This window comes from Gopherus evgoodei, unplaced genomic scaffold (genome assembly GCF_007399415.2).
Source record: "Gopherus evgoodei ecotype Sinaloan lineage unplaced genomic scaffold, rGopEvg1_v1.p scaffold_40_arrow_ctg1, whole genome shotgun sequence".
Taxonomy (NCBI): Eukaryota; Metazoa; Chordata; order Testudines; family Testudinidae; genus Gopherus; species Gopherus evgoodei.
The window spans coordinates 2,362,976-2,386,268 of NW_022060061.1; the positions used below are offsets into that span (position 1 = coordinate 2,362,976).

The 23,293-nt window shown below is 51.9% G+C and overlaps 1 protein-coding gene and 1 non-coding gene across 3 annotated transcripts in view; both read right to left on the reverse strand.

Moving 5' to 3' along the window:
* Positions 1-550: 550 nt before the first annotated feature.
* The window catches only part of TNPO2 (transportin 2), a 30,587-nt gene continuing 7,844 nt past the window's right edge, over positions 551-23,293 (reverse strand). For both annotated transcript variants that reach the window (XM_030545922.1, XM_030545920.1), the window contains exons 7-25: positions 22,338-22,419; positions 21,337-21,459; positions 20,138-20,256; positions 18,493-18,553; positions 15,464-15,632; positions 15,034-15,186; positions 14,155-14,380; positions 13,169-13,340; positions 12,471-12,557; positions 12,127-12,234; positions 11,386-11,544; positions 11,211-11,298; positions 10,475-10,573; positions 9,761-9,856; positions 8,893-8,968; positions 6,951-7,050; positions 6,038-6,112; positions 5,078-5,208; positions 551-3,467 (exon numbers count right to left, since the gene is read on the reverse strand). In XM_030545922.1, the coding sequence (XP_030401782.1) occupies positions 5,101-5,208; positions 6,038-6,112; positions 6,951-7,050; positions 8,893-8,968; positions 9,761-9,856; positions 10,475-10,573; positions 11,211-11,298; positions 11,386-11,544; positions 12,127-12,234; positions 12,471-12,557; positions 13,169-13,340; positions 14,155-14,380; positions 15,034-15,186; positions 15,464-15,632; positions 18,493-18,553; positions 20,138-20,256; positions 21,337-21,459; positions 22,338-22,419 (2,101 nt within the window). In that variant the 3' untranslated portion in view covers positions 551-3,467; positions 5,078-5,100. The remainder of the gene's footprint in view (positions 3,468-5,077; positions 5,209-6,037; positions 6,113-6,950; positions 7,051-8,892; positions 8,969-9,760; positions 9,857-10,474; positions 10,574-11,210; positions 11,299-11,385; positions 11,545-12,126; positions 12,235-12,470; positions 12,558-13,168; positions 13,341-14,154; positions 14,381-15,033; positions 15,187-15,463; positions 15,633-18,492; positions 18,554-20,137; positions 20,257-21,336; positions 21,460-22,337; positions 22,420-23,293) is intronic.
* LOC115642533 lies at positions 16,669-16,736 on the reverse strand. Its single transcript, XR_003998202.1, has one exon. It is a non-coding gene; the product is annotated as a small nucleolar RNA SNORD41 (small nucleolar RNA).

Genomic DNA, 23,293 nt, shown 5'->3' on the forward strand with positions numbered 1-23,293 from the left:
AGCCACTGAGGCCAGCCTCCCAAAGCACCTGTGACCACGCGTTGACAAGTTATCCTCATCATCATCTAGAAGCAGAGAGCTTAAGTAACTTGCCCAGTACCATACCAGGCCAGGTACTGAACCCATGTCTGTGAATTTAAGCACACCCCTATGTTAATTCATTTTTTCTGTAAATCATCACACACCTTTACAAAGGAGGTATTATTTCCACTTCACAGATAGGGAAACTGAGGCCCAGTGAGGGGAAGTGATATGCCCAATATGAACTCCAGGCCTGTGCTAGAGCAAGGAATAGACACCACTGCAGGGCTATGAGAAGTATGAAGAAAGACGGCAGCGAGGAATGCAGACCACAACTCATGGTAGACAATACAAAGCTGTATCAGTCAGCATTCTTCCCAGCAGATTCACTTGTACTGTGTCAACATACAGCATGGAGATGAGGGAATGAGGGAGCACTCCGGTCACGTAAATGGGGGAGGAGAGAAAAGCAAAGTTTACAAACCCAATATTGACATCAGAAAAAACATTGAGCCTAGACAGGGCTGTAGACTGGAGTCACATGAAATTTGCTTGTTTTTTTTTTAGTTGACAAAATTATACATAAAATGAGAAAAATCTCATTTCAGCAAGGTGCAAGCAGCGGCTTCAACACTAGGTACACTGTCACCATAGGAAACAGTACAGCACATTTACAAATATACAAATCCAGGGTTAACAAAACAGGAGGCAGAAACTAGAAGCACTTATACAAAAACAAAAAAATCAATTTCAAGAGGCAGTCAGGTCAAGTAGCTTAAACTTCACGGTCCGAGAAGAGTTCACAGCCTTCTTTTGTCTTCCTACACTTTGGGAACTTAAATTTTTTTAAAAAGTGTTTTTATGTATCTAGAGAGAGAGAGAGCGCGCGCGCGCGCAAGCCGGGATGCCACTTTACTTAGCAGTATAGTTCTTGTTCATGCATTTAAAAAAAGATCACACCAGAACCCTGCTCTAATGGAAATCCATGTTTCATCCCTCTCAGGAGGAGGAATGGAGGGAAAGGAAATGCTTTAAAATGAAGCATCCAAATGCAAAAGAGAAAAACATCTGATAGTTTCCCAGAGACCTGCTCAAGTCTTATACCAATAAAAAAATTAAAATAAAGGAGGCAGCTGAATTGAAGGAATGTATCTATTTAGTTCCCCATCCCTTCCTTCCTCTAAGGTAGAGATGCACTTAGGGCTGAATGCTACTTGAGTCTCTTCTCACCACTCAAGATCTTCAGTGGCAGAGATGGGCAGGAGCAAGGCTAGTGGCTAGGCCAGCCAGTGAAAGCAACAGTGGAGACTAAGCCAGCCAGGCTACCAGGCTCAAAATTGTGTGGTGCGAAGGCCTATTGGGATGTTTACCCGGTGAACTCCAGTGCAAAAACTTGGAGGGCGTTAAAAGTTTTTTTAAAAAAAATAGAAAAAGGAAATGCTGAAAAATAACGAGGGAGGATGAAGGGAAAGGATCAGTGAAGCTTAAGTTACTGAGTGATCCCACAAACAAAGCCTTTCAATAGACACAGGTGCAGCATGACTGATCCTAGACTGCTGCTTTAGTAAATTGATTCCCCGCACCCTGCATGACATTGCCAGCCAAAAGGGGACGGTGGGTTCCTCACAGCAAGGTACTTTTGCAACAGGTGCAGCTGCAGCCTCGAGAAGGGTCAGATTTTCCGCAGTTCAACCACAGGTTCGTCCTGCTGCCACCTAAGTGACTTTCAGTTTTTTTTAAGAAGAAGGAGTCAGAAAGCAGAAATCCAGGAAAGAGTTGGTGAAGAGTTCTCCCCACCCGGCACTTGGAGAAAATCAGTGTCCCAGCGGCACTCTCTTCTCAGGAGAACTGGAATTTCCCTTGGTGCATGTCACTTTGGGAAATGATTTCTCTTCATCCCACAGCTCAGTTGATTACAGACAGATCAAGCAGACTCAGACACTTCCCGACAACTAGCAGCACCTCCCCCCCAGTTATTCCTGCACCTTTAAAGGATTAAGTGTTCCCCTTTCTTTCCCCCATACAGCTGCCTTCTGACTAGTGGCAAGTCAAAAATCAGTGAGGCTGTTAAATGATGTTTTCACAGCACATTACCTCAGTTACAGTTAAAAAGCTGTGGTTACACCAAGTCAAAAACTTTCAGCATAACCAACCCCTGATTTATTCTTTTTTTTTTTTTTTTTTTTTTAAATAAAATGGGGGACTAAAATTCATGGGAGTCTTGTCAAGACTCCAAGTGAGCATGTAGCAGAATTTATGGACTCGTCTTAAAAAGAAATCTGAATGTTGCCAACACAAAGCTACACTTCCATCCCCTTGGTGCTCTGCTATCTTGACTGCCCTCTCTTATTTTGTAAACTGAAGTGGCAGATGTGGCATAAACTCCATTAAGACAGAAAGCGTAATAAACCATAATGAATGATGTTACTTGGGACCAAGTGCAGCACATGTCTCCCTGATCAGGTGCACTATAAACCAGGTGAAGACAGGATGTCTCGCCTCTGCATGATACAACTGCATCATTTACAATCCCACCCTAGTCACTTTCACCTCCCTCTGTCTGTAGCTGAAGGACAGATTAAGAGAATTCACTGCACTGTGTATTTTGATTTCTTTTTTTTTTTTTTTTTATAAAAAACATGCTTCTCTGACAGTATTTATTACAAGGGCCCCCTTCACAAAAGAAATCGACTGGATCTCAGCTCAGAAGGTCCTTACGGGTTGGGTTTTTTTGTGCATTGCGTTCAGTAAACGCTGCCATGGAAACTATTTCAGAAAAGGTTTTTTTTCTTGCTGTTTTAAGTGTCTAGATGAAAAACGATTACACTTAATTATGGGCTACTCACAGGATTGCTAGTCTACTTCTGTCACCATGCAGTCTGGAAGAGGTGAGGAAAAGCTGATCTCAAACACCGGTGGCTGGTACTATTTATACAGTAGTATAACCTTGTGTTTATTATAGTTTAACCCTTCTGTTCTCAACAGCTAGATTTTTAAACCATTAGAACTTTTTATCCAATTTTAGCTTTTTATTCATATCTTTGTTTTTAAAACCTAGCCTTTAAATGATTTTTTTAAAATTTATTATTATTATTATTAGCTAGTCCTTTGCTATTATGACCCTAGTTAGATCCCTTCTCAGGAAGTGTTGCAGTTTAAGATCGCTCCCCTATTTCGGCCCACGGCCAACCCCCACCCCATCCCCATCTACCAGAGATGACCCCTGAAAAAGGAGGAAAGAGCCCCTTTTCCCAATCACTGAGATCCCCTGGTTGCTTGTTTGAATTGATCTCAGCGGTCCCCCCACCCGTTTAAATTTCAGGAGATGGGAGGGAAGTCATTTTATGTCCCACAATGCTCCTCCCTTCCTCCCTAACCCCCCATTAACAGGGCTCTGCAACACCTGTGGACGAGTTCCCAGTAACCCTCCCAGCACATACAGGAACCTGGAGGAGAGATGAGAGAGAGGGCACCAGTTAGTCGAGGTCACACACACACACACACCCTTCTGAAAGGGACTCAGAATAGCTGCTGTCATTATTACACACAAGTCTTATCTGCCCTGCTTTTCCTGGAAGACTTTGGCAATGGGAAAACTAGCAGGTTTTGCATGTGATGCAGAGGAGGATGAGATTTGTATCCAGGTTGGCTGAAACTTATCATGACAACTCAAATGTCCAACCAACATGGTTAAAAATCCAACACCTCAGCTGGCGGGCAGACAGACCTCAAAAGCCACAACCTAGACAGCCAAGGAGCCCTCCAGTGAAATTAAGACAGAAGAGATTTGATAAGCCCTGATGTTTTGAAGGCAAAACACAAAGGGCCAATCAGGCTGACTTCATATTCCCCTGCTTTGGGGCATCAGATCAGCTTTGCAAACTTTCCATCTGCTGACTTTACTTGTCAAAACTCTCTGTTCCAGGTAAGAGGTTTTCTGGGGGAGGAGAAGAGAAATATTTAGGCCCAAATTTTAAAGCTTGGGTGCATTATAAATGAGAGAGCTGATTCTCAGCATCCAGAAATTCCCAGCTTCAAAGGAAGCCAATAGTCCACAAGGATCAGGCCATTTTCATTTAAGTGACTAAAGTCAGGCTCCTAAATCTGTGTTTAACTTGACCTTTGTCTCTTTGCCCGCATGTTAAGGGTGGGCAAATAGATTGAGCGTCTGGGCTGCTGTCAGTCTTCCTGAGTGTGCTGCCTCAGGGCTTACTTTTACTTTTTTTTTTTTTACACACTTCACACCTGTTTTGCTCAAAGACCTCAGCACCTCTGAGAGGAAAGCTGAGGTAACTGTCCTCGTTTCAGTGTGGAAACTTTAATCAGGAGTCCTGAATCCCATTCTGTCACTCAGACAACACTGCCTCTCCACACTTCCCGGACACTAAACATCTGGTTTGCTTCTCACCGGTTCTACTCTTCTGACTATTAGAAACTGACATTTTGCCCGAGGATCTTAATAATAATAATAATAATAATAATAGGAGATAAACGTATCTCCTAGAACTGGAAGGGACCTTGAAAGGTCATCAAGTCCAGCCCCCTGCCTTCGCTAGCAGGACCAAGTAATGATTTTTGCCCCAGATTCCTAAGTGGCCCCCCCAAAGATTGAATTCACAACCGTGGGTTTAGCAGGCCAATGCTCAAACCATTGAGCTATCCCTCTCCCCACATAAACCACCATAAGCTCCACCCTCTGCCCCAACAAGGGAGACATCTCGCTTCCACTACAGATGGAGAAACTGAGGTACAGAGAGGAAGTGACCTGTCCAAGGACACATTGTGTGAGCGGCAGACCCAGGGGACTGCCAGCTCCCAGCCCTTTGCTCCATACCCTTCACCCACCTGCCTTCCCACCTAATCTCTCTTCTCTCCATCATCAACTTCTCACCATATTAACACCTGAAACCTATTTGCGGGGGGTGGGAAGAAAGAGGGGCAATGAGTGGTTTTAGCCCAGGAGAATGGGAGCTAAAAGTCTACACCCACCACCACCACCACCACCACACTGGCTGATCCATCAGAACCAGCCACGGTCCCCCACGTCCAAACTCACCTAGTTCGGTTTCTCTGCGTTGCCTAGACCCCATAGAACGCAGCTAGCCTCTCCTTCAGCAGAGGTGGGAACTGCTCCGAGAACTGCTGCCAGTTCTCCTCGCCAACTTGGTCTTTGAAGCCATGAAGAATCTGAGGAGGAAGAGTAGCGAGATGGGAGTGCCCAAGCTCGCGCGTGGGCAGGGGAGGTGGAAATACAGGCACGCGGCTATGCCTACAGCCCTGTTACTGCGAGAATCCTGGGAGTCAGAGGAAGACGAACCGCTCCCCCCACGCTCCATGCGCTGCAGAGGGAAGAGGTGGACTCTTCCACTTGGGCGCTGCAGACGGGCCAGTGCTGCGATCCACTGACACTAACTCAACAGCTGCAGGGATTCGTGCTGTTAAGGCCAAACAACAAATCCAGCCAACGCTGGTGCTTCCAAGCTCCAAGGGCTGCCTGACAGCCGCTGCAGCTGAACACGCTCAATAGGGGCCTGAAGCTGCCAGTGTTTAGTAATGCTTATCACCCGCACAACCAAGACACGATGACAGTGGCACACCGCAGACGAAGGCCTCTGAGCGTTACAATACACACCAAGCCTCATCATCATCCTACAGGAGATGGGATCCCCAGTTTAGATGGGGAAATGGAGGCACAGAGTGCTGAAGCGGCAGAGCTGGAAAGACCCCATTCCCCGCCCAAAGCCATGAAAAGAACCCAGGAGTCCTGATCTCCCCAGCTGTAGCCACTGGACAGCGCTCCCTCTCAGTCGGTGAATAAATGGAGCTAGAGACCAGGCCCATCAGTTCACCTGCTTGTGATGACAAGGAAGCCCCTCACCACTCCGAAGCTCAGAAAGAGCCGCTGCGCTCCCCCCATGGTATTGGTCTGCATAGTTGATCCATAATTGGACTGAGGACTCAGCTGTGTGAGGTCTCTCTTGCCCCACCCCACCCCCCCTTACGACGCGCGACTTACCTTATAAAACATGTCCCTCAGGTCATCCTTAGGGCTCACCCACGAAGCAACAGCGTCGCAGAAGAAAATAAAGTCCTGGAACAGGATAAAGGCGCTTGTGAAACAGCCGACACAGACCCCAGTGCAGTGTGAATCAAGAGTCCCATGTTAAGGCCAGGCAGGACCTTTCGCTCCAGTCTGATTTCCTGCAGAACAGAGGCCAGGAAACCTCCCCCAGCAATTCCCGTAGCAGGCCCAGCGCTTCTGGATGAGCTACAGCAAATCTTCGCAGGGAGACTCTTTTTAAAGTGCTGCTCAACCGTAACGACAGTGGCACCAATTCCACTCCAATACCAACCTTGACTTGAAGACTGCGAATGATGGAAAATCCACCATGCCCCTAGGTAAGTTGCTCCAGTGGTTAATTACTCTATGGTTAAAAAAATCGCCCCTATTTCCAGTCTGAATTTTTCTAGCTGCAGCTTCCAGCCATTGGCTCTTGTTATGCCTTTTCCCGCTAGATTAAAGAGCTGGGTTTATGGTGTGAAGCGACACCTGTCTCATATCACAAGCAAAGCAGGGTCAGGGCTTAACAAGGCAAATCCCAGGCTGTTGCAGGGAGAGGCACGAGTGGCTTGGGAGGGGGCACTCTTCCTCCCCCTCCCCCCCCCGACTCTGCAGGGCACTATGCTGCAGGGTCAGAGACTCAATAGGGGGCACACTCCCCTTGAAATCAGTACAGACTCCAATACCCACTGCAGCACTAGGGGGCACAGTGCTATGGGGAGCGGGGTGGGTGACTCTGTCAGGCCCCCACTCCTGCAGTCAGTGCAAACACTAATGCTCCAGCGCAGTCCTGCAGCCATGGGGGTTGTGTGCAGAGAGATCCAGCTGGCCACCACACAGCCCTAGAGAACAGCTGAAGTGCTCTTACCTGCACGACTCCGCCGGGATTCACCCCGATCATCATGCAGATGCCACGGAAGGCAGAGTCCTTCTCTTCGTTATCACGGATGTTCCGCAGAGACGTACACCTGGAAGGCAGAGCACACCCCACAATCAGTGCCGGAGGGGCTGGGCAGACAGCAGGGAGGGGGACTATTAGGCTGAACAGCTGCACATCCAGCAGTGCTAGTGCACTGGTGCAACCACAGCTAGGTAGATCAGCCCATGGCAGTTGAGCCCAAGAACCAGAGCTAAGTTACTCCCTAGTATAGCAGAATTAGGACCTGGGGATGCCTGGTGTTAGTGCAGAGACACCCCCATGCCAGTACTAGCATCTCATCCTTCTGTCGCTAGATGCTTGACAAATGGATCTCCCCCAGGCTCAATGGCAGTGCTGGGATTAGAACCCAAACGCCCAGTCCAGTATCTCTCCATTGGCCCATCCTGCCTCCTTCCCTCTCAGCAACTCATCTGAGGTTTTAGATACTGCGATAACTCAGGGCCTTTTTTCCCTAGGTTGCTGAAAGTCAGCTCTGTGCTGGGGCGGGCGATAGTTCAGTGGTTTGACAGGGGAGGGATAACTCAGTGGTTTGAGCACTGGCCTGCTAAACCCAAGGTTGTGAGTTCAATCCTTGAGGGGCCATTTAGGGATCTGGGGCAAAAATCTGTCTGGGGATTGGTCCTGCTTTGAGCAGGGGGTTGGACTAGATACCTCCTGAGGTCCCTTCCACCATGAAATTCTATGATTCTATATTTGGCCTCACTTGCCTGCTGAGGCCCGGTCTGAGCGACCATTCATGCAGTTACGCTGAGCACTGGCATCCTTGTCAGCACACTGCAGCATTAATAGATTAAAAATCCACCAGGGTGGGGGTTAATTTTTAAACAGGACACTGAACGAGCTGGAGTCCAACTCCCCCCAAAACTCCTGTAAAAGCCCAACCGGGGGAGGGTGGAGTTCCTATTAACCAGAACCAGTGCTGCTCTGCAGATGAGGCAGAGCTTATCTCCAGAGAAATCGGAGCTGCAGGCTCCCTGGGGAAGGACTCTGTTGCTCCTGTTCCCAGCCTTCGTTTATGGAAACAAGCCCCGGGTTGTATTACCTTTGCTCAGGGGACTAGTTTAATCAGAGAAACGAGGTACGTAGAACCTCTCCCTGGTGTGGGATCGCACACTGAGTTTCACCAAACCTTTCTGAGAAGAGCACCATGGGGGGGGGAGCCAAAGGGGGGACTGAAATTATTTCTAAAGACTGGGAAATCTGCCCCCACCCCCCAGAAGATGGACGGTGATGCTCCATCCACACTGAGATACAGAGCCATGCAATACACAGCCCTCACAGATGGCAGGTAAGTGTCACACCCACACAGAGCAGGCCCAGCTCTGGATACATCAAATGCTTTGTCAGCTAGTTTCATGGCCCCGGTTGCTGTAGTATTTGAGAACCTCTGAATCCTCCTCATGCTTATCCTCGCAACTGAGACAGGGCAGTGCCATTATCCAGATGGGGAAACTGAGGCAGAGACACTGCATGACTTGTCTAAGGTCAGAGGAAGTCAGTTGCAGAGCAGGGTCCTTGATTCAGGCCCAGTTGAATCCCCATTTCAAGCATAGACAGGCATGAGTGCTGCCCCAGTTCACCCAGCTCCATCCCACAGGCAGGGTCTCATCTGGAAGTTACCCAAAAAACCCCACTCCCACAACTGCACTGGGCAGCATGGGCTTGGGGCTTTTGGATCCCAGAATGCACTGGTGCAAAGAGCTTGGCAGAAGAGCCTGGACCACTGGAAGCTTCTTGCCAAGATGTCCGTCAGGCCGTGCTGCCCTTTGGAACAGACCACCTCCCCCCCAGGCAGCAGCCATGAACCTTTCAGCCAAACCCCTGCTCTCTACCAAACTATTTCCCCCTCTCCAACTGCGGTTTCACTAACCAGGGTCTGATAAACTGCTGTAGCATTGGCGCGACCTCTTGAGGGCAAACGTAACCCAGGCGTCCGATGGTGATGGCTGGAAGAGAGAGAATCCCATGACAGATCTGAGCAGCGAGTACGTCCGGAGGATGCGGCACACACCAAGAGAAGTAACTAGGGGACTGGGAGAGCGAAACGCCTTTCCCCTCTCGAGTGGCCAGGTCAAGTCCAGCCAAGATTAACAGCGAGCTGACAGGCCATTAGGTAGCACTGGTCCAGTTCCTCCATCCACTTTGCATGATCCTACAAGTAGCTGTCCTGTTTTGCTGCCAGCCTCAGCAGTGAAACAGAGAACTGGACAGCCAAAGACCAAACTCCCATCTTGGCCAGTGGATGCCCTCCAGGGCGGAGCGGATGCCCAGAGGCAGGAACTGGTGTTTGGGAAGCTTGCCCGGCTGCTGTCAGGACTGTACATGTAGATTTTGGCTGTCGACTGGCTTCTTTCACCAGGCTCAAGGTCCCTACCGCAGGGAAGCCACCTGTAGGAAGTGGGTCTACCCCCTAAAAGGCCCAGGGACCAGCTGTTGCAGGGCACAGCTCCTTTAAGAACAGGTGCTTGAGCGGGATTCTGGGCTGGGGGACAGGCCAGCAGCCCCACCCCCCATTTAAGGGTAGCAGCAGGGAGAGCAGCTCCTCCATATCTCCCCATTGACTCCCATTCAGGCACGTTTCCAGCCGACGGCACATCGGTGTCTCCCTGGCCAGACCCTGTTCCCACTGGCGTCCAAGCCAGTTTCACTCTTGGGAGCGGGATTCACTCCAGTCACTGCATCCCTCACATGCGCAGGGCCAGAGGTTGGGGGTGACATGCTAGGGGTCCCCAACTCACCTGTGTTCTCCAGCAGTGTTTTGGGGGTGTTTGGCCGGTTGATAATCTCCACTAGGTTGTTCAGGACCATCTGGACGTACGGCTGCATTTCCGCCCCTGCCAGGAAGGAGAGTGCGATCAGCTCCATCTTTGACGTGGCTCATTATGCTTCCCCCTAGGGCGGATCTCAGCGAATGAATATTCATTCACAGCCCCTCTGAGAGGCAGATCGGGATTAGTGCCACTGCAGATGGGGAAACTGAGGCACAGACAAGGAAATAGCCGAGATCAAAGAGTGGCAGACTAGACAAGGCCTAGACTAGGAGTAGAACCCAGGAGTCCTGACTCCAGCCTCCCTCCCCAGGCTGCACACACAATGCCAGAGCCACCGACCCATTACACGAGGTAGGATCTCCACTTCTTTGTGGTGCGGGGACTGATCTACCACCAAACGCCAGGGTTACTAACCAAAACAAGTGCGATGCAGCTCCCATCAGCGCCCCTGGGCTCACCAAGATCAGTGCAGCCCACCCAGCCCCAAACACCTGCCGCTTCTAACTCCGAGGCGCTAGACAGCCCCTAGTGCTCACCACCTCTCCCCCGAAGATTTGTGCGGGTGCACTACCCTTTCGTCGGCAGGGAAGGATGCTGCGTGGTTGTCTCTAACAGCCCTGGCATGGGAGGGAGAGAGCAGCAGAGGCCAGTGCTAGCCTGGCCGGCTCTTGGCACGCTTACCCATCTGCATGCAGATCTCCCCAATGGCCCAGGTAGCGTTATTGCACACCGAGATGAACTCCGGGTTCAGGTTGGTGCCCAGGATGGGCATGAACTCAGCTGAGCAGAGAGGAAGAGGAAGGACACAGGGTTAGCACTGTAGAGGCTGCAGGTGGGGCACATACCATCTCAGGTGTTGTACCGCGTCTCCGCCTCACCCATCACCGTAGTATCTGGGCACTTTCTAGGTAAAGTCAATAACAGCAGCAAAGCCCTTGGTTGGCTTCATGGAGTCTCTGGCTCTTCTCAGGATCAGCACAGTATGAAGAGGCCTATAGGCAAGCCAGTTCTTCCTCCACGTGGTACTGGCTGGAGGCCCTACCTGAGACTGGGGCCTCGTGGCGCCTGGAGCTGCCCAAATACAGAGTGAGATAGTCCCTGCCCCCCAAGAGCTCGCATGCTGGACAAAGGAAAGGCCCCTCACCCCCATTTTACAGAAGGGAAAACTGAGGCCTGTAAGCTATTTAATGACTTGCCCGAAGTCATGCAGGGAACCTCTGCCAGAGCTGGGACTGAACCCAGCATCTCCCATGTCCCAGCCCCACTCCCCTCTCTGCCGTTCACTCTGGATCAGACAGTATGAATACTTTGACGGTCACAGCAAGAGCTCTGCCTGACGAACTTTTCCATCATTTCCAGAGGCAAGCGGGCGCCAGCGACCACAGCAGCGAAGTGAGGGATCGGCGCAGGGACCTACCGATACAGGGCTTGACATGCATGAAGCAGGCTTTGGTGAGGTCTCCCAAGAGGGCGAAGGAGCTCTGCCGAACCTCTGGCATGGTGTCCTGCATGGAGCAACAGCGAAGGGTTAGACTGGGAGAAAGTCAGCCGCCCAGGGTCAGCTGTTAACCCAGGGTCCAGAGCTGGTTCACCTGCATGCACTGGAAGAGCAGCGTCATGATGTTGCTTCTGGCCACCAGCTGCTCCACGTGGCACCCTAAGCCCTCCGCCAAGCCGCTCAGCAGATCCAGGGCGACAATCATGAAGTCTTTGTCGGGGGCCTCATACTGGTCCGGTTGCTGATTGTACATCTGATTGGGAGAGGGGTTAAAGGCAAAGTCTGTTACCAAAGGGAACTCCCCACCCCCAAAACTCCCTCAGCTCGGAGCCCTACGTGCTGTGCTTGTGGCTACGGCACTGGATTCGTGCTCAAGAGACCCAGATTCAATTCCCAGCTGAGCACGTCACTCCCCCTCCCAAATCTCATCTGTAAATCGGGGAGAAAGATGTGTCCTTTGTCTCGTCTATTTCAATCACAGGCCCTTTGGGACAGGCTCGGCTCTAGTAGGTGTCCCAACAGCTCCCGACAACGGGGTGCTGCCTGCACTCAATAATATATGGAGATATACTTACCTCAATGAACTGGAAGGGAACCCAAAAGGTCACTGAGTCCAGCCCCCTGCCTTCACTAGCAGGACCAAGTACTGATTTTCTGCCTCAGATCCCTAAGTGGCCCCCTCAAGGACTGAACTCACAACCCTGGGTTTAGCAGGCCAGTGCTCAAACCACTGAGCTATCCCTCCCCAACGCTCGATGCTCCCAGGCACTAGTGCAAGACGAAGGACAACGGCCCAAGCTCCCTGTCTCACCAGCTGCAGGAGTCCAGCACTTACCATGGCCTGCGCGAGCGTTTTCTGCACCAGCGTCACGCAGCGCTGGTAGACGGGTTCACAGTACGGGAGGAAGCCACTCTGGAGAGCGGTTGCTACAGATGACAAGCACTGGAGAGAGACAGACAACACCTCAGAGAGGACGTTTAGAGGGGTCCATCAGACCCAACCCCTCCTTTTATCCTGATCTCACAGGTCTGTATCCTTCCGATCCCACCTCTCCCCCTCCCCCGGCTAAGCCACCACGCTACAACTCAGGCATCAGCTGCTGCTGAAGATGGGAGACCATGATACACAACCCTATCTCCCAGCATGCTCTCTCCTGCCCGTTTCTCACAGTCACTCACTTCTAACAGAGGGAAGAGATCCTTGTCCTCATCCTTCAGTTCATTCCACTTCTGGATCAGAGGAGGCATCAGCTTCTGGATATACTCCTACAGGAGGGAGGCAGGAAAACAGATCAGTGTTATCATGGGGGGGGGGGGGGGGTTTACACTAGGTCTAGTATGAGTACTTTTATATACCCTCCCCACCACCGCAACACCATCTGATCTGAGTACATTGCACTCTGTAGGGCTGTGCTCTTGTCTGCATTTTATAGTTGGGGAACTGAGGCACAGAGAGGCTAAGTGACTTGCCCAAGGTCTCATGGGGAGTCTGTGGCAGAGTGAGGAACCTAACCCAGGTCCCCACGCCCCAGGCTAGTGTGCTAACCACTGCACCATCCCTCTCCAGCACTCTCGAAGCCAAAAAACAGTCCACACACTGCTTCAGGATTCGAGTGTTCTTCCTTTATCATTGTTCCTGGGTGCGGAGCTGCGTGGCGAAGGCACCAAGGGAACCTGGTAACGCAGCCGCAGCGGCTGCTGACAAGGAAGTGCAGCAAGTGCATAAGGGCAAGGAATGGAGGGGTCAGCAGACACCAGGGGAAAGCGGCCACGGTGCTTTATTACTGTCACGTTGTGCAGGGGGAAGGAGGTTGTAGCGGAGCGGTAGCCCCGGAGCCCTGGCAGTCAGTCGGATGGAGGGTGTAGGCGGCACATACCGGCTGGTTTAGGTGGTGCCCCACGGAATCGGCGAGGGTGCCAATTGCATCGTACAGGATCAGCAGGTTCTTGTGCTGGTATTTCCCAAAGGCAAAGACCAGGGTGTCCAGGATGAAGCTGAGGTAAGGGACCAGCTCCGTGCAAGCCTCCTCCTCCAGAGTTGCAAAGGCGCTGGGAAGGGGGGGTGGGCAAAAACAACAAGCAGCATTAGCCCAAACAAAGAGAACCTGACAGGTCCCAGGAAGCAGCACGAAGCCAGCGGCAGACTCAGCAGAGGGCAGCCAGGTAAGTCCAATTCAGAAAGCAGATGAAACCCACTTTGTTTTCCCTCTTATAATAAAACAACCCGTGAAGCAGCTCATTCGAGCCCCATGAGCTGGCTCCCCACAACCCACGATACCCACCCCAACTGCTGGCTTTGACCAGAAGCACTGGGCCATCTCCCCACCCCACGGTAATTCTCCGGATCAGATCACAAACAACACAGTCAGTCACAGTTAAGATCAAACTTCAAGTTCCTCATCACGTCCAGAGAAAAGCATCGCAGGAGATGGGGAAGATCCAGCTTGAGCAGCGACCATGCCTCAAGCCAGGCCTCACATCCAGGACCAGTCTGGGCAGACCGTGGATGTTGGGGAGGATGGTTCGATGAGAGACGGTTACTGCTCTCCTCAATTCACCTGCTGTAGCAGCGACACAGGCACCAGTGGCTGGTACTGGGAAGCTGACGCTAGCCCCAGATCGTAGCCAGGGTGACTACAGATGCTGAGTAGGAAAAGTGGCTTGCGTGGCCACTGGCAAACCTTTGCTGATATCCCAGGGGCACCATAAGGGTGCGTGATTCAGGATTAAAGACGCTGGGGACTGCAGCTGCGGAAGGGGAAATCTGATCACAGGACTGTCTTTAGCATGGGAAAACCTCTCGGCACTGGTCTGCAACTGCTTTGATTCCCACGCCCCAACACCGCCCCATACTCCCAGGTACCTGCAGGCTGCCTCCTGCACCCTCTTGTTGCTGTCGAGGATGCGTTTGAGCAACTCCGTCATCAGCGGCTTGAGGTGCATGTCGGGGGGCTGGCTCACCACCCAGTGGGCGTAGCGGCTGAGGGTCCAGCAGGCGATGGAGCGCACCAGGGCCTTCTTGTCCGACAGGCACTGGATGAGGTGCGGGATGAGCTCGGGGAGGTAGGGCACCATGCCCTGCATGCAGCCTGATAGAGGGGGTAGAAAGGATGCTCCTCTAGTCTGTTGGACTGTTCAGCCATGGCTCCCTCTAGCAATGCTCCTAGGTACTGCTGGGCCTAGCCCCGCAGTTAGAGCGAGGACACTTACTATCCCTGATCCTCATCCCATAGGGGTCTCTGGGGAGGATCAGCTCCTGGGACAACCCTCTTAGCCTTTTTCTTTTTAAAATAAACCAATCATGTGCCACAAGTTCCTCAGTCCCAAAGCACCTGAGGCAGGTGGCAGGAAATACCAGCGCTAGTGGATCTGGGCACAGGCCAGGGTTCAGTTACAAGGTCCAGAAACCTCTGGAACTCATTGCCACAGGATGCCACTGAAGCCAAGAACCTAGCAGGAGTCAAAGAGGGGTTGGATGTTTCTATGGATAACAAGGATAGCCAGAGCAGTCACTAAAAGCACTGGAAGGACATAAAGCCTCACGCTTTGTGGTTTAAGTTCATCTGATAATTAGGGGTCATGAGACCTCCAGTGGTGGGAATTACCCCACATCTGCTCCTGCAGGGCTCTTATGCCCCCACCTTGTACAGCACTGCACACTAGACCGGTTATGTTGCCACCCCACCACCAAGCATCGATGTGGATGTGATCCATCGCTGCAGCTCCCACGCACGGCACTTGCCTTCAGCGATGGCCCCCAGGACTAGAATCCCAGACTCTTTGATGACCCACTCGGGGTGGAAGAGCAGCCCCTTGAGCAGCGGGAGGAGATGCGGGAGGAGCTCATCTCGGAACACGTTGGCCAGAACGTCCAGGGCCGCGGCCGAACACTTCCCTGTGGGGAGGGAGATATGTTCATTATTTATATTATGGCAGAGCCAAGAGGCCCCGACCCCAGCTTGGGGCCCTGCTGCGCCAGGTGCTGCACACACAATCCAGACTATCCCCAGCAGGCAGCACTTAAGACACCTGGTTTTTCCAGGCAGGGCGAGGATGTTGCCACACTATGGCCGATGCCTTGCTTAGGTGTCACCCGACCATCCCCCAAAGTTACATCAACAATGCTCTGCCCAAACCAGACCTTGGCGCGAGCCCAGCCCCTCCCGACCTACTCAGGTTCCAGTCTGACAGCGTGTCATCGTCGTCATCCTCATCCTCCCCGTCCTCGTCATCCTGCGTCCGGTCTTCCTCGTGCTGCAGGGTGACAGTGCGCGACTTGTGGAAGCGGGGCTTGATGTCCTGCTCACTGTCCGGGATGGCCTCGTCCTCTTCCACATCACCCTGGGGTGACAGAGAGCGGTTCGGATACAGCAGACAACCGTAAGACAGTTCTCAGTGTGGAGCGCTCTGGAGAGCAGCTGCTAACGACCCTCTGCCCTTCCCCTTAAACAAGAACCACAGTCGGACTCCAACAGGCGTCTGGGAGTCCAGCTACATCGCAGCTGGAGCTGTAATTTCCAGCCCGGAGAGACGTACCTGTGCTAGCTCTGATCAGGCTAGAGCACTTCAGATAGCAGCACAGTCCCAGCGGTTCAGGCTAAGCACCCCGAGCACGATCCTGTCCGAGACCCCGGGTACATACTCAGCCGGCAAGCCCACCGTGACTACACGTCTGTCTTTAGTGTGCTAGTCTGATAGGAGCAAGTGCGAGTGCATCTCCCCGAGCTGGAAATGCCATGTCCCGCTGCAGTATAGCCGTACCCAAAGACACACAGCCTGGGAATTCACATACACCCCCACCGCACGGCTTGCGCCGCCATGTTCCTTAAGTGCTATGGAGAAATTTCGGGAGCAACTCAGGTGCTCACCTGCCTTTGAAATTCACCCCTGTGGCCTTGCAGCACGCTGCTCAGGCCCTCATGCCACATGCATCTGCGCTGTGTATTAAGCTTCTGTCAAACCCTCTCTCTCTAGAGGGAAGGCGCTGGCACCCAACCAAGAAAGCACCCTCTGCCCCACTGTTGACGGTGGCTGAACCCTCCGCTTCTCAAGACAATCCCCAGCACGTCTCACTGGTAGATCTCAAAGCATTGCGGTATCATTATCCCATTTTACAAGGGGGAAACTGAGGCACAGAGAAGGAAGGGACTTGCCCCAGGTCATCCAAGGCACTAGTGGTGGAACTGGGAATCGATTTCAGCTCTCCCAAGTTCCAGTTCCCTGTGCTACCCTCCACTAGAGAGGCTGTAGGGTCAAGTCTCTGGGTTCTCACAGGCACAGTTTTGCAGAGATCTCGCAGCAGTACGGAACACAAGGCCCCTGCTAAGGCCACGCCTGTACCTAACACGCTCCCGTTTTAGATCCCGGTCACGCCTACTTGGATCAGACAGTATGAATACAACAAGCATCATTGTCATCAGGTTGGAAATTATGCATCACTTCCAGGAGGTCATGAACCGGTACCGCTCCCTCACCTGAACCTATGACCGACAACATTGCTAGAGGTCCTTTTCCTCATTAGGAATATTACAGTAGTGCCCCAGGAACAAGGCCTTGTTTTGAAGACACAGTGCCTGTCCCAGATAACTTTCACACGAAGCAGAAAGCACTATTCCCACTGCACAGATGGGGAAACTGAGGTGTATGGAGATTAAGTGACATGCCCAAGGTCACACTGGGTGAGTCTGTGGCAGAGCCGAGACCAGAACCCTAGTCCCAGTGCAGCATCTTACCTGCCAGCCCATCCTCCCTCTAGGAAGGATCCCATGAAACAGGGAGCTTCACTGCCAGCAATTCACAGACGGCTGAAAGGCTCCCCTTTCGATGAGCGTACGCCATGTGGCCCCAGACATGACAGTCCTGGAGACTGACGCCCTCTGCCCAGGGTACAGCAAACCACACTTCACTCCTAACACCCACCTCACCGTGCCTCAGTAGCTGGATCTCAGTCTGGCCCGCTCCTGACCGGGCCACAAGAGGGGGTTAACTAGTGCCAATGGAGCGGGGAGGTGCATGACTTGAGATGAAAATGAGTCCCAGGAGGAGACTGAGACCTGGTAACTAGCTTTATTCAGGCTACCCAACGGCCACGGCATCCAGTAACTCGGGTACTAATATTATATATATTACGGTAGCACCTAAGAGCCCCACTCATGGACCAGCATCCCATTGTGCTGGGTGGTGTGCAAACTGACCAAGGAGACAGTCCCCGCCCCAGGGAGCTCTCAACCCAAGCTAAGTAATGCTGAACACTTTGCTACGCTGCAAACACAAATGTCCTAATAAATCAATACATAAGATCATAAGAACGACTGTACCGGGTCAGACCAAAGATCCATCCAGCCCAGTATCCTCTCCGCCGACAGTGGCCACTGGCAGGTGCCCCAGAGGGAGTGAACCTAACAGGCAATGATCAAGTGATCTCTCTCCTGCCATCCATCTCCACCCTCTGACAAACAGAGGCTAGGGGCACCATTCCTTACCCAGCCTGGCTAACAGCCATTAACAGACGTAACCTCCATGAATTTATCCAGTTCTCTTTTAAACGCTGTTATCGTCCTAGTCTTCACAACCTCCTCAAGCAAGGAGTTCCACAAGTTGACTGTGCGTTGCGTGAAGAAGAACTTCTTTTTATTTGTTTTAAACCTGCTGCCTATTCATTTCATTTGGTGACCCCTAGTTCTTGTATTATGGGAATAAGTAAATAACTTTTCCTTATCCACTTTCTCCACATCACTCATGATTTTATAGACCTCTATCATATCCCCCCTTAGTCTCCTCTTTTCCAAGCTGAAGAGGTCTAGCCTCTTTAATCTCTCCTCGAATGGGACCCTCTCCAAACCCCTAATCATTTTAGTTGCCCTTTTCTGAACCTTTTCTAGTGCCAGTATAATACGGCTGGTAGGCAGCACATTAAAACAGAGAGAGATTCTCTTTTGATTTGCAAACAATGATCTAGGTAACTTAGAGGCAGATACAGCTCCCTGCCCTTTGAAGGGATGATTTGAGAAGAGAATTTCATACACAGCAGGTTTCAGATTATCATATTTAGCAAGCATTAGTCCCATTTTACAGCCAGGAAGGACTAAGGCAAAGAGAAAGGAAGGAACATGGCCGAGGCCACAGGAGGAATCAGTGTCAGAGCTGGGATCCTGGCTGTCCCAAGTGCACCCCCTACCCCTTTGCATTGACAGACACGTACCTTTAGCAATATGATATCGATTTCAGAGTATTTCATTCCATTCACCAAGATCGGAATCAATCTGTCAAGAGGAGGGGGAATAAGGGTAGATTCAAAAATCAAGGTCTGAGCAGAGGGAGGCGGAATCAGAGTGAGGCAAGTGCCTATAACCAGCCAGAACTAGAGAACAAAGGGGACAACTGAGTGAGTTGTTGTGTGTTCTAAATGTCTTCAATTGTTCGGTTATTGAAACCGCTTGCAACGAGCCAAGAGCTTCAGGCTGAATCTGCTTGTGCAGAGGCCTCCGAGCCACCAGCTGGACAGACTCTTCCACTGACCTTCCAGGGGTTACAACTCCAGAGCTGTCTCTCAAGAGCATGGATTTTTCACACTCGAGAGACGTAGCCATGCCAAAGTAGGTTTCCAGCCTAGATCAGCCCTGAGCAATAACCAATGTCCAACCCCCCTGTTCAGGCTTATCCAATACTTGGAGCTATGCAGTCAGCTCTCAATGGGTTCTGCTCATTTTACAGACCAGCAAACAGAAGCAGCTAGCCCTTGCTGAAAATCAGTGGCAGAGCAGAAAAGAAGCCAGGAGTCCTGACTCCCAGCCCTCACCACGCTAACCACTCAACCACACTCCCTCCCCAGAGCTAGAGATGGAATCCAGGAGTCCTGACTCCAAGCTTCCAATGCACTAGCCCAGTGATCCCCAACCTTTTCATCCAGAGGCGTCGCTGCCGAAATGCTGAATTTCGGCAGATGCTCAACCGCCGCCATGGCACCCACACTCACCCTGTTGGGGACCCCTGCACTAGCCCATAAATCCCATCTTCAATTATTTAGTTAAAAAAACAAACCCTCTTTGCACTAACGTTCCTTCTTTTAAAATAGAAGAAAGCGAATTTTACGGTGTCTGCACATTGCATGGAACCCAGGTGTCCTGACTTCTAGTCCCCTGGTCTAAACCTCTAGGTCACCCACCGAGATGGGAATCGAACCCAGAAGTCCTGACTCCCAGCCCTGTGCTCAGTCCATCGCCCCTAACCGGGGATGCTTAGCAAGGCTGCTCATCAGTGTAAGCCCAGGGTGTGGGTGAAGGCACAGATCAGGCACTGAACAGCACCAGAGCACTCAGTCCTTTGAATGGATTAATTACCTGCCTCCGAGAGCTCTCGACGCACCCCCCTCAAGTAAAAGGACTTTACTAACCGCATAAGGGAAGCAATAAGCCAGTGAGACACATGCAAACCCAGCTAAGACCCAGACAAGCCATGGTCAGCTTGACAGCCAGTTCTATTTCCGGTCTGGCGAGCTCACATGCTCCACCGCTTACTAGTAAGAGCGGCAGCAAAGGTGAAGTTGAACTAGCAGCAGGAAGGGATGTGGGCCTGGCCTTAATCTGACCACCTGTGTCACAGGCCGGAGCACATCACCCAGCTATCCCCGTACTTAGCCCAATCTCCAGCTCCAACCTTGAGACCCTCAAATATCATCAGGGGAGCAAACACCCTCAAAAGCAACAGTATTTGCCTGTCCTTCCCTAGCGTGCCTCCAGGGTCGCTTAGCCCAGCCCTCTGAACCAGTTGCCCCTTACTGGCTGCAGCGGCAGCCCCACCAGGCTTCCCGACTCTTCCCTGGCTTGTACAGAAGCAAGGCTACTCACTGCACTAGATGCGAGGACAGCACCTCTTTGCAGATGGGCTGCTCGGCTAGCGTCAGCCAGAACTCGCAGGCTTCCAAGGCCACGTTCTCGTCGTTGTCCTGGGTCCTCTGCAGCATGTACTGGAGAGAAGAGCAGCGCTGATAAAACACCAGCGTCAGGGCAGGCCCGTGGCGCAGCAGCTCCCAGCTCAGTTCCCCTGCCCGCGCTTTGTTTCGCCCGCCGTGCAAGAAGAACCTCATGCACTTGGCTCCAATAACCCAAAGAGCCTGAAAATGGAGCTTGATACGTTTTGGAATGTTATTTGCCATGACCACCTGGGGGTGGCCTGCAGTAGCAGGAGACTATAGTCAATGACCCAGGAGGTCCCCGACAGTCTTACATGCTGAAATGCCAGGAGGCAGACCAACCTGGCACATCCCAACCTATGCAGGATTCGGCATGTTTCACCCTGAGTCACCATGAAACCTGATGCTCGGGGGGGCACAATCTATGGGGCATTAACCAACACCCCAAAGCTCTGTAATCAAGCCAGCATCACATCTCCGGCTAGGGGCAGTCACCCGGGTCCTGACCGCATGCCAACTGGGGGGAACTGCCTTTAAAACACAGATGTGAAATTGGATGCTGTTGACCCTTGGCAAACCGACAGCCTAATGCAGCGGCTCTCAAACTTTTTTTACTGGTGACCCCTTTCACATCGCAAGACTCTGAGTGCGACCTTCCCTTATAAATTAAACACACTTTTAAAAAATATATTTAACACCATTATAAATGCTGGAAGCAAAGCGGGGTTTGGGATGGAGGCTGACAGCACATGACCCCCACATGTAATAACCTCATGACCCCCTGAGCATTCCCAACCCCCCATGTGAGAAGCCCTGGCCTAATGCATCAAGCACGAGAGCATGAAGAGGGCGTGATCCCTACCTCAGAGGTTATACCAGGGAAGCCCGGCTTCCTGGACTCATCTGGGCACAAGAGCAAACCCAGGTCGCTCGCATCGACCTGAGAATCTGGTTACCATGTAAGCCAGTTTACTAGCAGGTCTGTTGCTCCTTCTCCCCACCCATGCTTGGGCCAGTGTTTACATTAACACCCCCCCAAGCCTGGAGGCCGTTAACTGCCGATTTGACCCACAGCGTCCCCAGAAAGCCCATTCCGCCACAGAAGAGCCTGCGGGATCCCGCTCTGGGATTCACCTGAATGATACTGTGCATGTGAGGGATAAGACGATCAATCCGGACCTCTAGCAGCATCACCAGCGCTCGGCAGACATTCTTCCGAACCTCAGGGTCTTCGTCCACCGCCAGAGCGAACAAGTGCTACGGGGAAAGGGGGAACTGAGACTCAGCGACACCCAGGGTCCCTAACGCAGGAATTCCCTTGCTGACATCCATGGCACGGAATAGAGAGGCCTAGCCAGTCCCTAGGCTACCGCCGGACAGGGCTGGAGCAGGCTTGGTTTTCAAACAGCGAGGTTCTGGTTTAACTTGGGTGGGGGAGGGATTTCTATACACTACAGAGCCTGCGAAAAGCCAAGGGAGAATTCCAGTGCATTGGGCTGTTTTGCGCAGGCCTGCACAGAGGCAGACCTGTAGTACACGATGCTACAGATATATTCGGGACTGCACAGCACAAGCCAGAAGTCCGGGGGAGGGGGTTTAAAATGGATGCACGAGTCAGAGGCTAACATAGGAGGGAGACATGAGGTGGTCTTTGTACAAAGGAGCCAGACAGAGCTTGTGAATATTTGTCTTGTGGTCGCCCCGTCATGGAGCAGGGCTCCATGGTTCTAGGCACGGATATAATAATGGCCTCTACCCGCCACATGGCAGACTGTGCGGCTCAGGGGTTAGCACTCAGGATCAGGAGGCAGGAGACCCAGGTTCTATTCCTGGCTCTGCTGGGTGACTTATGGAAGTCATTTCACCTCCGTGACTCAATTTCCCCAACTGTAAAATCTCCTTCATAAAGTGCTTTGAGCTCTACAGCTGGGTGTTATCACCACACTTCAGAGCAGCTGGCGTTCTCTGGGATCACAGGCTGTGGTGCACTCAGGGAGGCCTGCATACCACTGCCTTATGGGAGAGCTGAGCACACCAGCAGCATTAGGGTGGGCATGTCTGTTTAAGACCACCCAGGCACAGTACTGCACATGGGTCTGGCCTGGCAGCGAGAGTGGGTTGAAATGGCTCCTCACCTCAATGAAGGTGTCGATGTTATCCATCAGAGCCTGAGCTCGGTCCATGATGAACTGATTCACACAGGCGATGGCGTGGGACCTGATCAAGGGAGGGAAAAAAGATAGTGGGTCACTGAGATATTCCAGGTGGTCACCCTGCCACCCTTGTGAAACAGACATTGGGAGGCAGTGTGGCCCCAGCGGATAGACCTGAGTTCTATTCCTGGCTCTGCTGGCTGGATGACATTGGACAAATCACTTTTCTTGGTGCCTCAGTTTCTTCACCTGTAAAATGGGGACAATGGGACCAACGTCCTTTGGAAAGTATTTTGAGATCTAAGATGAAAAGCATTACATGAAAGCTAGGGACTGTTACCGGGGTAGTGAGCTCTGCTTCCATGCACAAAGGAGGTGTATGTCACTGCTCAAACAGCAGCCCATGTCTAGTCATTTCAGGGCTTAACCTTCGAACTTCCTATGCGTGGGGATGTCAGTGGGACCGGTACACAGCTCTGATCTCAAGAGCTCTCAGCTGTTCGGTGGGCTGCATGCAGGCCCAGCTCAGCCCTTCAGCCTGTGCAGATGATGGAACCCAGTGGCATGTAGTTCCAAGAGAGCCCCATCCTGCTGGAGAGCCTGTAGAAACCAGGGTGCCCCATCTAGACATATTGGTGGGGAGGGGGTTGCCCTGAGGTTCTCCTCCTCCACTGTGGTGCTGAGGGGAAGTTGGCTCTTTCACCCCAGGAGGGACAGCATGGAGATCAAGAGGAAGGATGTGGAGTGGTTAGGGTATTACTTAGAATTCGAAGATGCAGGTTCATTCCTTTGCCCTGCCACCTACACCCTGTGTGACCTTGGGCAAGTCACTTAGCCCAGCCCTGCCTCACAGGGGAGTGATGAGGATTAATATATAAAAGATGGTGAATGCTCAGCTATTGTCGTGATAGGGGCCTGACAAGATAAATCATACAGGA